Source organism: Aphelocoma coerulescens, chromosome 1A, assembly GCF_041296385.1.
Source record: "Aphelocoma coerulescens isolate FSJ_1873_10779 chromosome 1A, UR_Acoe_1.0, whole genome shotgun sequence".
Lineage (NCBI taxonomy): Eukaryota > Metazoa > Chordata > Aves > Passeriformes > Corvidae > Aphelocoma > Aphelocoma coerulescens.
This window is the reverse complement of record NC_091014.1, coordinates 54,759,381-54,773,169: the sequence shown is the minus strand read 5'-3', so window position 1 is coordinate 54,773,169 and position 13,789 is coordinate 54,759,381. Positions and strand designations below refer to the sequence as shown.

General features: G+C 42.8%; 1 protein-coding gene across 2 annotated transcripts; it reads right to left on the bottom strand.

The window, feature by feature from the left end:
• Positions 1–591: 591 nt before the first annotated feature.
• IFT27 (intraflagellar transport 27) lies at positions 592–11,533 on the bottom strand. Of its 2 annotated transcripts, XM_069002893.1 has the most exons (8): positions 11,394–11,533; positions 7,743–7,822; positions 6,636–6,695; positions 5,920–5,979; positions 4,856–4,973; positions 4,438–4,547; positions 4,150–4,251; positions 592–3,531 (listed from the first exon to the last, which is right to left on the bottom strand). In XM_069002893.1, the coding sequence occupies exons 1-7, from the start codon at positions 11,425–11,427 to the stop codon at positions 4,153–4,155; spliced, it is 561 nt and encodes a 186-aa protein (XP_068858994.1). In that variant the 5' UTR covers positions 11,428–11,533; the 3' UTR covers positions 592–3,531; positions 4,150–4,152. The 2 variants fall into 2 exon arrangements, with proteins under 2 accessions (XP_068858994.1, XP_068858993.1); XM_069002892.1 differs by lacking the exon at positions 592–3,531 and having other exon boundaries at positions 4,001–4,251.
• Positions 11,534–13,789: the final 2,256 nt, after the last annotated feature.

Below are 13,789 nucleotides of genomic sequence, written 5' to 3'. Positions count from 1 at the left end.
CCAGTAGAAAGCAGTTGCTGCCTCCAGAACAGAAATGCAGTGTTTTCCCTGCTGTCAGCACCTGCGTCAGGCTCCCAGTTTCTCTTGAGATACAGCTCTTAATTGGGATAGATTGTACATTTTCTGCTGCAGCCCAGCCCAGCTCCCAGTTTAATTGCTAGTTTATGACTTAGCCTGTTTTGTGCTTTCCATGCTACTTCTTTCCTCACTTAATCTAACAGAATTATAGAAAGCATTGCTGGGAGGACCTCAGGAGGCCACAGAGTTTATCCTTCTGCCCCAAGGCAGTATTTCATTTTCAACAACATCATGTGTCTTTTGCTATCAGGTCAGATCGGTCCAAGATGTATAGTGGGTAAAGAAATGAAGCTTACCCAGGGGAGTCAATTGGCATAAAAGACTAAATCCAGCTCTTTAAGTCACTGAAGTTATATCAGAAATAACCTGGTCCAAATGGTGTCATTTATCAGATCAGTCTTTTAAAAGATGTCCTTTCTTAACTTTAAAGTCTCTAAAATGAACAAATCTCTAGAAGAAACTGTTTTGACAGCCCCATTTCAGTATATTTAATGTTGCATTATGAACAGCAGTGACCACTCCATTGTTAAGACTTAACAGACCACAGTGTGATCAGCTTTGAAACTCCTATTAACTCTCACAATAAAACCTGATCTTTCTGGAATTTTACATCCTGAACTTCACTCCACAATAGACTATGTCTGGCAAGACAAAACAGAACCATTAAAGCATCTTTAATATGACAACTTTACACAAATGAATTTCCAGTAAAATTTCAGAATGTCAGACAGCTTCTTAAGGCTTTTTCTTCCAAGACAATTTGACTAAAAATTCCACTTTTGTTTCCTTTCATCTATTAATCTAAGAAGAAATGTCTTGCAGCCTTGGGAATAGATAATGCAGAAATTAGAAGGATTAAAAAAAAATCAGCTGGTGATGTATCAACCTAAGTAAAGCAGGGCACAAATATAACAGAGACTCTGTGCAGACCCGTGAGGACCAAAGGAGCGGTAAGAAGGAGGGACTCCAAGGAGGAAAGAAATGGTTTTGTCTAATCAAACAAGCAAATAGGAAAAAGGACTACATATCTATTAAAAACAGTTTAAGGCCTGTTTGTTTCCTTCCCCTTCTTCTGAAATTTCAGTTCTGGTTGAGTTGGGTCTTTTCTGTGTTGTTACACTCATGCTGAGCACCTGCAGCACTGCACAGCTGGACAAAGCAGTGGAGCTGTAAGGAGACAACAAGCTTCCTGGTCAGCAGACAGGCTTTCTGTCTTCCTCCCACTGTTCCCCACAGCATGTTATTCAGACTGAAGCTAAGCCTATTAGAAGCAAACATGCATCCTCACCCTACAGATGTGACTGCCAGTTAGTAAACAGGTAGGAGAAACTTAATAATGCCTTCAGACTCTTACTCATCCTGCTGGTCCAGCTCACTTACTCACCACCCCGAACTCTTTCACACAGAGACAAAACTATTTCCCACAACCTTCCCATGTTTGGCTCCCCTGTTCTCTACCCACTCTTCACTACCTTCTACAACCAAGGGCACAATTATGCCAGGAAAATAGTAACAACCACCACTTGCATCAGGCTGGTACTACATAGCACATTAGCCAGGAAGGACAATATATTATGCTTTTAAAATGCATTTGAGAAGGTTGAGATTGTTATTGTCAACCACACCATTTTGAAGGACATTAAACTGTGTCCACATTAGTGCTGGAAATAGTCCTGTAAAAAGCAAGCTGGACAACATGCTTTAGACATTTTCTAATTGTAGTTATGGCCTGTGGAAGAGGGGAAGGGGCAGTGGGTGAATCCCTACTGTTAGCTAATTAGATCATACATTTCCTCTCTCAGGCAATACATCTTTCCCTGCATGGGCAGCATTTTTCTTCACTACTCAAAAGCAGCTTCCCTATAAATCACAAATCACCACTGCAAGCATTCCCTTAATGAGCTCCTCCAGCTTTTGCATTTATTTTATAAAACAGCATTCACCAATCTTCATCTTACTTGTGCATTCAGAGTGTTTATTTGAAGTTATGGGAGGTCCTTCTGGTGCAGAAAGATGGACTCCCTGGTTAAAGATTGCACAGAATTTATTTTATTACCTATTCCCAAGGCATCCATCCCCCCTAGATACACCATGTCACAGGTGACATACACTTCTGGTATGTTATTTTCAATATGAAAAAATATGTGTCTTGTTTTGTGATCACATCATCAATAGAAACAGGGGGAAATGAGATACCAAATGAAAACAAACCTTCTTTCGTTCTTTAACTAGATCAGCACAGCATCCAAAATAGCTTTTATTCTTACTAGTCAGAGGTACCAGCACTTGCAAGCAAAAGTCTATGCACCTATGTAAGTCAAAAGAAAACACCCAGGATTAACAAGAAGACCCATATAAGATACAAATGCCAGTAATGCCAATCCAATTCAAAAAAGCTGGTTCTGTCATTTTTGAGTTGGCTTCTAGCAAAAGAACCTCTTGTTTTCATTTCTTGTAGATTGAGCTGCTACTCATCCTCTTTAACTGGTATTCATGCTCCCTAGTGAGTTCCCAGCATCAACACACTGTTGCCAGTGAAATGAGCCCGGTGCTTCTCCAGATTCTTGAAGTGCTTAATAAGCTCTGCTACAACATCTGCAGCCATATTTCTTACGTTCAATTCAATCTACTTTTCCCAGCACTGGGCATAACAATGACTATAAACCACATGTATAAAAGTCTTGAAACACAGATTCCTGAAAAGACTGCCTGAAAAATCACTCAGTGCTTAGTCTCTACAAAACTCAGCTTCCCTTGCCCAAGGGAGCCCACCCTAATCTGGAAGAGTACGGTTAAATTTTTGAAACTCTTGGTGTTAGGCTCAGTTACAAGGCAGTACCTTACCACAGATGTTTTTGCATACTGCATTAGCAGACTCCTACATGCAACATCAGTACTCCACACGAAAAAGCAGCTCTCTCTAGGCTTTTACCCTTTCTAATATGAAACTTCTAGCCAGACATAGCTGAGTCAGAGTAACTTAGCCAGCCTGTCTTTAATTTCCTTAGTCTGTTTCCACTAGCAACATCAGAAATGTGGTCTTTTATCTGATATTCAATGACAAGCAGAGAGACTTTAATAAGAGGACTCTGATTTTGAGATTGAGAACTGAACCTAATCAGAATGGTATTGCCAAATTCAGCTGACAAAAATGACACAATATGTAAGATGATAAAGACATGAAGAAGAAAAGGTAATTTGTTATAAGTTTTAGAGTCATCTTTAGAATAGAAAATGTATTGCTGCAATTTGACTCCATTTTGCAGTTAAGCCAATTTGGATGTGCCTGCAGGAAGCCCTTCCTGCTCACTTCAAGGGAGGTGGCAGCCTCTGGAGAACTCCTGTGACCTGGGACCAGCAGAGGGCACTGCGTCACCAAGTGACAGCGGTTGGACGCGACACAGCTCCCACCAGGCAGGGACAGTGAGCCACGCCGAAGGAAAGAAACAGATTCTGGAAATTAGAAACATGTATTAGTCACCAGCATGTCAATCCTACAGCTGATAAGGGCAACGCTGTTAAAACTGGCTTCCAACTCTGGGCAGTCCTGGAAACACACCTAATCCAGCTCTGTCTCCGCACATCTCAGTCTCCAGGTGCTGATTTTAGGGCATAGGCCTCCTCCTGAAAACGCTTTTCAAGGGGTAGGGCGAAATGGCTCCTACCCTGCAGTATATGTATCAAGGCTGGCTTAAGTCAAAAAACATCCTGTCAGCTTCCTCTCTCCTTTTCCAAGCCTCTAAATCCTTGCTTGTAGCAGCAGGAAGTCTGTTCAGACAAAAGATATCAAAGCAAAGAGCTGGCAATTTCCATTCTGCCTTCCCCTTTCACTCTCTGCCTCCTCCAACCTAGCAGACTTTCAGTGAGCAGAGAACCAAGTTAGAGGACATGAAAGGAATGCTGAGGTAGCAACTTCAAAGAGTGTCTTTCCACTTGCTTATTTCTAGTTTATTTTGAATTACCAGAGGATGACCATGAAGTAGCAAATAGCTCATATTTTTTCTTCTCTCTGTATTCAGTCCAGCAGGATTCCCAGTACGAGAAGAAGCTTAGAGGATAAATAAATCATACCAGTCAGGCTAGTGAGTGAAAAGCTTCCACTTTCTCTTTGTACAGTTGGTGGAATAACTTTGCCAGGATGTGGAAAGGGGCCTCAAAATTTTTCATTTCCTTCTGTAAAGAAATAAGAAAGTTGTGAATGGCAGATGGAATAAACATTTGACTTTTTCTGCTCTGCTTCACCAAAGAAGGATTAAAACTGAGTTGGATGACAAACAAGGGGAGGAGAGTCCCCAGTTGGCCTGAAAGAGAAGATACAAACATCCCCTTGCACAGATGGTGAAAGGAGCAGATACTCACCACTGACATCTCACAATATTCCAGGCCATGTTTCTCAGCCCACTCCTGTGCTTGTTTCTGCTCCACAACTCGACGATCAGCTAGGTCTGTTTTATTCCCCACTAAGACACCTACAGAAAAAAAGACATGAAACAAAAGGAAAAAAACCCAGCTCATCAATGCTGCTTGTAAGCCATAAATGCTGGAACACTTGTAGAAGTAGCTCAAAAAGTTGGAGGTGTGGAGAACAGCCTATAACTACCTAGAAAATATTCCAAAAAAGGAAACATATTCAAGCCTTACCTGCTTTGTGATAAAAGCAAAGGAACTGGAGGAAGCCATGTCTGACTTAAAACAAATGCTCTATGCCACAGCTGAGCAAAAACAACTGCTGTCATACAAGAGGGGAGTAGATAATAAGAATCACACCCATTCTTACCTGGGATGTGCACCCCAACTGCTTGAGCCCTCAGCTTCTCCAACCATTTGTCACAGTTGTCGAAGGATTGCTCATTAGTGACATCATACACAAGGCACAGGACGTTGGGTTGCTCCCACTGCACAGCAAGAAAGGAACACTGTCAGCTCTAATGAAACTGATGTGGTCAACAGCCAGGCTGTAAACACAGCAAACGCAGCTGCTAAGATGAGAATAAAAAGCCTAACACCCAGGAATCCTATGCCCTGGCTGAGGTTTCACATTTCAGTTGACCCAGCTAAATCACTGGTATTGGGAGAGGTGGTCTTGCTTTCTTCCCTAGTCCTGTCTGTACAGTCCTGCCCCTTTACTTGTATCAGCTCTGGCACTCATCTGATCGCCAGGGAAGCTGATTTTTCATGCTGAATCAGCACAAAATTAATTCTAGGAAAAAAGTAGAGAGGTTTTCTTCTACTTTGAGAAGCTGAGCCAGCTTCTAGAAGAGTCCCTTCCAAACCAGATTTAGAGCAAGGGCAAAAGCAGAATTGCTCTTGTAGACAATGAACCATTAGGTTGACTTAGCCATCTTATGAAAGCTCACATCAATTAACTGATTCTGCTTCTCAAAATGAGATAACACAGTAAAAAACCATACAGGGAAGGTCACAAATATGTGAAGGAAAAATCCCAAGGGCAGGATTATGCTGAAGGACAAGAATGAGTCCTGTTGCGTCAAACACATCACTGTAACAGAAAAAAAATCCCCCCACTGTTGAAGTTGGAGCAAAACAGATGTTTTTCTAAGAAATAAAAATAACTTTAAACAACAGTACATAGAAATTTTCAGTTAAAATTCCCTATTTCTTTTGTAATAAAACTGCCTATCTACTTTCCTTTCCCTGGAGAGTATTTCTTCTAGTACTTATACAAGTTTTAGAGAGGTAGAACAGGATGCGTTGGCAACTGAGGTAATTGCTCCCATTTACACTAAAGACAAAGTTTGCTACATCTGCCAGACTGGGGAGCTCAGATCTTCAAAGCAAAAGCACTTCTATGGAAGAAGAGGACTGTTACATAAGACTTACCAGTTTCTCCAGCATTTCAGAAAATAGATCTTTTCCTGCAGAGTCAAAAATGAAGAATTCCTGAAAGCGGAAACAGAAATAAGGCTCTTGCTAAGAAAAATGCAGCGTAGGGAAAGGCTTTGAAAGTAAATACTGCAACTTGTAACTCCAACTTTTTATTCAGTACAGCAGTGCCACATCCCTAAGGGACAAATTCCCTGCACTGAGAAAACTCCAGATAGTATGATAAAATAAATAGCTATTTTTCAAGTATAACCAATAAAAGAGTTACTTCCAAGGCCCCAAGTCCGGTTTCCATCCCTACTGGAAACAGAATATGTGGAGTGGGACAGTAACCTCTACTATTTATACAAAATGATACACATTCCATTAATGGGAGTATAGTGCATTAAGGAAAAATAACAGATAAGCTTCAGCTTCTGTAGTTCCAAGAATCATGAACTAAACCGGAGTGCCCTAAAGGACAGAACAGAATCTCAACAAAGCTGGCTATAACTTTGGTTTAAAATGCTGTGTTGGATACAAGTATATAAAAATTACATTTTTAAGACTAAACTAACCCTGGAGTATCAGCAATTATACATGATCAGCCTCATTTCCCTAATGCAACTTAATTGCCCTATGAACATGCATAGTGATCTTCTACCAGAATGAAACTCATGTGGGGCTTGAGCTTTGAATGTCTCTGACCCAATTTATGTCACAGAAAAACTCACCACACTATCACTTGTCTCTGGAACTGATATGGCCTTCACCAACAGTTCTATGCCCGTTGTCTGTCAAGAAGAATCAGGAAAATGAGGATCATGAGAGTTTTTAAGAGCCTGTCCAACTGCATACCAACTGTGCATTGGATTGAGGCAATTCTTGCGAATCATTACAATTCCATCAAACACAGACTGCTGGAAACTCAGCAATACTCCTCCTAGCTCTGGTAACCTAATCTCACCAATATGTCAAAGACTCATAGATTTGCTCAGCTGGGGGAAAAAAGGAGGAGAACCAAAGAGATTTGCTTATATACAGCTCAGAGTATTAGCTGAAGTCTGCAGGTCTACGTTCACTCTCACACTGCTGCTCTAACACACGCCTTAGAACGTTTTGCACTAACCATGTGATGAGTTAACATATGGGACTGAGATTATTTGTGCTTCTTCCACCTTTTATCTCATTCTGCTTTGTAGCTCATTTGTTTGTTCTATTTCTATCCTTAAATTCTGGTTTCCATCTTTATTTCAATGAATAAACAGATTTTAGGTTTTTTTTTCTCCACACTCATATTTTCCTTTTTTTACTTTACTTATATTTACTTTTATTTTTATCCTGCTTCTGATTAGTCATCACCATTGATTCTTACACTGAAAGACTGCAAACTGTATCCTCTTCATCTGGGAACACTTTCTGTAGATTATAATTATCTTGGGGCTATGCAGCACATCTTGGTGTTTGCACAGTGATAAGCACACTGTCCACATGCACATTTAATAGTTGGAATTAAAAGCTTTCTCCTTCAGCAATGCTTTTTCATAGAGTACTCCCTAAAGGGGGAAGCTCTCTAACATTACAAAACCTTATGAAAACATGGGTTCAGCAGGAAAATCACCAGATTAATTAAATTATTCTGCCTTAAGTTTCAACACCAGCACCTACATAATGCAGACTTACAGAACTTAAATGCTTTCTCTTCAGGGTGTAAGAAAGAAAATCCTCTAAGATCCTACCCCAAATGTCTCAAAATCATATTTATTTTGTTCTAGGCCTTCAGTTTTCCCATTCATTTTAGAAAAATGTTAGATAGCCATCTGAGCCTGTTATATGCTTACCAATGTGTAGTTCTTCTGAAAATGAGCCCCATCACTGCGAAACATCTGGGCTAAAGCACTCTTACCCACAGCTGGATCTCCTGCAAAACCAAAGCCACAAAATATTTGTTTCATACTAAACAATCTTATTTTTCCTCAGTTCTGCTACCATCACATGTTGTAAGAACTTGGATGCTCTAACTCTGAATACAGGCAAGGTAGCTGTCACATGAAGCACAAAACAATCTAAAATACCCACATGAGGAAATTAATATTGCCATTATGCGTACTGGTGCCGACATCTGATTTCTGACCTATGCACAACAGCAAAGGACTGCCAGATCAGGGTGGAACTGCTGTTTGTTCTAAAATTCATGCCTACGCCACAGCCCTTACCTAGGAATTAAAATTTCCCAGATATGTTATCATGTAGAAAAAAACGCAGTGTGATAAGGGACACTGGGCTTCCTAGGAGGCTATTTCTTCTCCTCAGGTTACCCATTTCCCCAGACTCAAATCCTTGTTATATATTGAGATGAAGGTGCTTAAGCTGGTAACATTCCTCAATGAACTGTTCTTGCTGACCCTGCTAAGAGAGCAACTCTTGCTGACTCAATGCTGCTGGTGGCTCATTAGTTGCATCCTGGGCATAACAGAAGCAAACGTCAGAGAGAAAGCACATGGCTGGAGAGAAGAGCCTGCTGATTCATCCCTGTATGGAAGGAAAACCAAAGGGCTTTGGTTTCTGCTCTTCTAGAGCCAAGGCTTTCTGATATGGCTTGCACAACACTTCAGGCAAACCTGACAGCTGCCTGCTTTGGCCTGCTCTTACAAAACTCTGTGAAATCCAAAGCAATCTCAGGATTACAGAACATACTGGGTTGGAAAGAACCCACAAGGATCACCGGGTCCAACTCTTGGCCCTGCACAGGACCACCCCCAAGAGTCATGTGTCCAAGAGTATTGTCCAAATGCTTCTTGAACTCTGTCAGGCTTGGTGCTGTGAACACTTCCCTGGGGAGCTGTTCCAGTGCCCAACCACCCTCTGGGGGAAGAACCTTTTTCTAATATCCAGCTTAAACCTCCCCTGACACAACTTCAGGCCATTCCCTCAGGCTCTGCAGAACTCACATATGTCCATATTACTTCATGAGAAAGATCATAACCCTTTCTAAACAAAGACTTAATGCTTCCAAAGAGCTTCTAACTTCTTCACATAATGTCTCACTAGCCTGGACAGTTAAAAGGACAGGAGCCAGTAATTAAATACCTCAGTGGTTCAATCTTTACTCTTAAAGGTACACTCATAACAGCCAAGCCTGGAATACAAGTTTTTACATTATGTTGTTAATAAATAAAGCCAGAAAGGAAGTATTTTACATTATGTTATTAATAAATAAACCAAGAAAGGGGTATATTTTTGACTCTATTAGAGCTTCCTAGTGGTGTTTTGAAGGAAATTGGTAAAGCTCTCTGCTCACATACTATTACAGAGGAGGAAGGGTGTTTTGGATAGTGACAATTACCCCTAGATGCATTAACCAAATGTAGTTCTTGTTTAAACATTTTTAGCATACTTGCTTACTTTGAGCTCAGTGGGGCTCATAATATTTAGACAGAAAAATCTGGTAAGTCAGCTTGTTTGTTCTCTGATCAGTTCAAGCTTGTGCGGAAGACAACACTCTGTTCTGAGTGGAAGCTATTCTGTATTTCAATAGACAATTAGATCTGTCTTTGTAAAATGAGATAGAGAGGCACACATTGCTCCAAACTGTGCAGGCATCAGCCAGCACGAATTCTTAACTAATGCGTTGCCTTCCTTCTACTTGACAGCCCCAGGTGGTCTCTCCCTCTTCTTAGTATTTGCCACCATCTTTAGTCCATCACATCACTACACTTCCTCAAAGTAACTTTCCTTGCCCTTTTTAGTTTAGTCTCATGTGCCAGGAGTGCATCGTACAGTACATATTCGATCCATATTTCTGTTATCCTGCCAGAATCTGTAGGGTCTTTCTAAAACGCCTGCTACTGCCAGCTGTCTCTCTACAATGAAAACCTTTGTGTAGTGTCTCCATAGCAGGCTCAGACAACAGATTCTTTTACTTCGTGTCTGTAAATTACCCTTGAGATACACAGGAATCGTCTTCTATTGTCAATTTAATAGTCTCTGTTTTGCTAATAAAAGCCCTTTTCCCCTGTTCTCTTTGACTGTGGTGTAGCTCCCAGTTCTGTGAGTCACTGGCTCTTCATAACCATTTCCTTAGGTCCACAAGAGTTCCCAGTTCCATTTCTGATGGGTTTGCTCCTAACTATGTAATAGCATTTTCTTGTTCCCTTTTAGTTGTTGTGGTTACTCACATCTTAGGTCCCTTTCACTACAGTATTTTTTTCTGCAACAGAGAATCTATTTTGCCTGGTCTGCTTCATTAATTTATTATTTTTAATAATACATGGATATTATTGTAGCACACAAGAGAATGACTTATGGGATAGGACATTCCTGTTCTTTGTGCTGTGAACAGAATTGAAAAGGCAGCTCCAGACCCAATCAGGATTAAGGACATAAACAGATCATCCGAAGAAAACTCATGTGATTTAAAAATGGTTGTGGAATTGGCCTTTGGTAATGCTAAACAATGAAACTGGAAAGACTTCAGCAAAGCCAGTATATTGGGAGCAGGAAACTTCCAAATTGGAAATTATGCTTACATTTCAAGTGTAGAAGACAGGCCAGATATTGATGCTCACAGCAGTAGAGTCACAAGGGAGATTAATTCTTTTACCTTTGCCAAAGACCACATCTGGCTTTGCGTGAGGTGATGGCCAGCTGCTTCTGAGGTTAAAAAAAGCAAACTTTTTATTCTGGATGAAAGAATTTGGAGCGAAGAGTTAAACTTGGGAGTTGACTGCATACAAAACTTTTATGGATTTGTGCTTTTAGCTGAAGCTGCACAGAGCTTCAATGTAGAGGAAGGGGAAAAAAATAAGAAGTTTTCGTCACTCAGTGTTAACAGCCAGCTGTACTTACTTTCAACACCTCCATAATCCATCCTGACTAAATAAACCAGTGTCTTCACCTCACTTTTTTCCCAGGTTAGCCTCCAAAGTACTTGGAGAAAAAGATGCCACTGTGAAGTGCACATGCTTCATGCTTCTACTCTTACCTTTCTATCATAGTCTCAGAATCATCCTAATTTCTGACATTAATTTTTCACGTCAGCAAAAAGCAAGACTCACAAATGAGACAGGACTTAGCTGCCTACACTGCTCCCTTCACAGTTTCCCCAATCCCTGCGGCCACCTTTCCACACTGCAGAAATACTCCTTTTGGTTTGGGTTTGGGTTTTTTTTCCTCTTTCAGAGCCTGTCCTTGTATTTCAGCCGGTCCAACTACACCTCACACCCTTCCCGGGCACAGCTCGGTTGCACGTGGTAGGCGGGGGCGGGCACCGTGGTAATAACACACACGACTTCGACTCGTCCCCAGGCAGCCGAGGTCCTCACTTCTCTCCCGTCGCCTCTTTCCCTACCTCTTCTCCGGCGGGGCGGCCCCTCCTCGAGGGGCTGTGGGAAGCCGGGCCGCCTGCGCTGCCGGCCTCGCCCCACCCCACGGCATCCGCTCTAGGCCCCTGTAGCCAGCGGTGTGGATGGGAGCGGGCGGGCCAGACTCACCTGCCAGCAGGCACTTGGCAGCGAGCTTCACCATCGCGCCGGCCCGGGGCAGGCGGCCGGCCCGGACGGCGGCACCGGGGGCCGCCACAGCGCCGAGCTGCGGCCCTGGCAACCGCGCGGTCCTGGCAACCGAGCGTCCACACCCCCATCCCCATTGGCTGGGGGCCCTGCTCATCAAGGCCATCCGCAGCTGTTATTGGTTCTCTCGATTTTCCCCGCCCACCAGGCGTGCTGGCAATCAAATCCGACGCCCCGCCCCTCCCGGTAGCACCGCGGCGCTGCGGGAGGCGCGAAGGGGAATTCTGCCTGGCAATTAAGGACGTCATCGGGAGGCGGCTTGTTATTGGGTAGAACGCAGGGTCCCGTACCACGGGGCTGAAATGACCCTCGGGGGGCACGGCAGAAAATGATAGAAGTTACGGGCCAAGAGCTGCGGTAGCACCAAGGCGGGAAGAGACAAGCTGGGGGAGAAGCCTCCACTTCCTGCCTGCGAGCCCCCGGCACGCGATGTCCGTGCGGACGGGCCTTGGCTCCGTGCGCCTCGCTGCGCATGCGCCCGCGGGGAGCTCGGCCTCCCCCGGCCCGCGCGGCCCTCGCGCTCGGCGCCCGCTCCCCTCAGGGCTTGGGGCGGGGGCGGGAGCTGCAGCAGCCTCCGAGCTTCAAAGCCGGCCTCGAAGCCGGCTCAGCACGTCGGGAACAGGCGGGTTTTGAGGCCTCTGTGACCCTGTGGAAGTGGAGCTGCGCTCTTTCCCTGCCCGGGTCAGCAGCGGATCCGCTCTCCTTTCTTCCAGTGCGCACTTTCCCTTGTGTTTGGCTGTGTTACTGGACTCACGAAGAAAGTCCTCTTGGTCGCTGATTTCTTAGCTGCTTTCTTCTTAGTATGTCAGAATTTTGTTCTTTTCCCCCCTCTCTTTGTTAATTTTTGAAGCCTTTCACACTGCTGTAGGTTATTTGTTTTTTCTTATTTAAAAAATATTTCTATGAAGCTCTCCCTTGGCTACTATTAAATTATTTCTATGCCCTTATTTTTATTCTTTGAACTGATTTTCTGTCTTCCTTAAGCAGTGCAAGTCAGTGGATTTGGGTGGGAGCTGAAAAAGGTGACCATGAAACTTTTCCCCTCCTTCCAACCCATTTGAAAGAAGTCTGCCATCAGAAAGCATGCCATTAATAGCAATCCATATATTTTTTAGTCTATAAACTTTGCTTGGTTGCACTCTGGATTGTTTATTCTGGAGCACTGAACGTGCCGAGTGTGGAAAGCAGCGAGCAAGCTTGGGAAGAACAGAATAATCAATAATACATCTGTATTTGGGTTATAACATTGGACATTCCAAGGGTTGTTTTGGCTGAAAATAAAGTTTTCCAAGTTTTGTTTTAATGTCAAGGTAGTGCCTGCTTAGAAGGCAGCTTTTTTTACCTTTCCTGGGACAAATTATGTGTTTGGGACTTTGTGACATATCTGCCAGACACCTAGCCAGGGAAGCAAATAACATAAAAATAAAGAGAACCTGTAGCTAAATCAAAGGAGTCTTCCATATGCACATAAAATAACATTGTTTCTCTGATAAAAACATGAAAGGGACTTCACTAGCCTGAGTAGGCTGACTTTAATTGGAGATGATGACTGTAGTGAAATACAGTGATGGAGTCACTACTGGTTGTTCCTTTAAAAAGGAAAAGAAAAATTAATCCCTGGTTTTGTTACTACTTTCCCTTTTTCCCATCCCCAAATCCTCCATCACATAAAACAGATGTGGGCTATTGATGTTCTCCATCATTTATGTCTAAATAGCTTACCTCCTCTTTCATCTTTTCTGCCTTCCACTCCATCCTCCAAGAAATTCACTTGTCTCTGTGTTGTTCCATTTCTGCAATCTTTGCATTATCCTTTGTTGTCCATTTGTAATATTGCCCCAGTTTACTGACAGGTCTGCATGAAAAGGCTTTGAGGCTCCATTATGAAGTACTTGAGGTTTATTGATCGTGGCTGCAGTGTGGTGGTGGTATCCATCAGCATTTACTGAGGTTGCAAGCATCCCCTAGCATTTTACACTGGGATCTCTGTAACAGAAGGCATAGATTATGTTGGAAGTGAGATTTTCATTGCTATTGAAAAATTCTGCTTGGAATCTGGATATCTCCTTTCTGCTTGCTGCTTTCCTATTAGCACCCTGTTCCTTTATCCCATTCCCTCATTTCCTACCTCTGCATGCATGTGTGCACAGAACTCTTAATGGACTTGTATCCTCTCTATTTCTTCTGTCCTTTTATCCCACACTATTTTTTTTTTTTTTACCCAATCTATCTTTTCCTCTCTCTGACTTCTCATAGGTATAAGTTGTTCCCCTGCCAGCATTGACAGTGATAGATTAAGGATGGAATTACTTATCTGC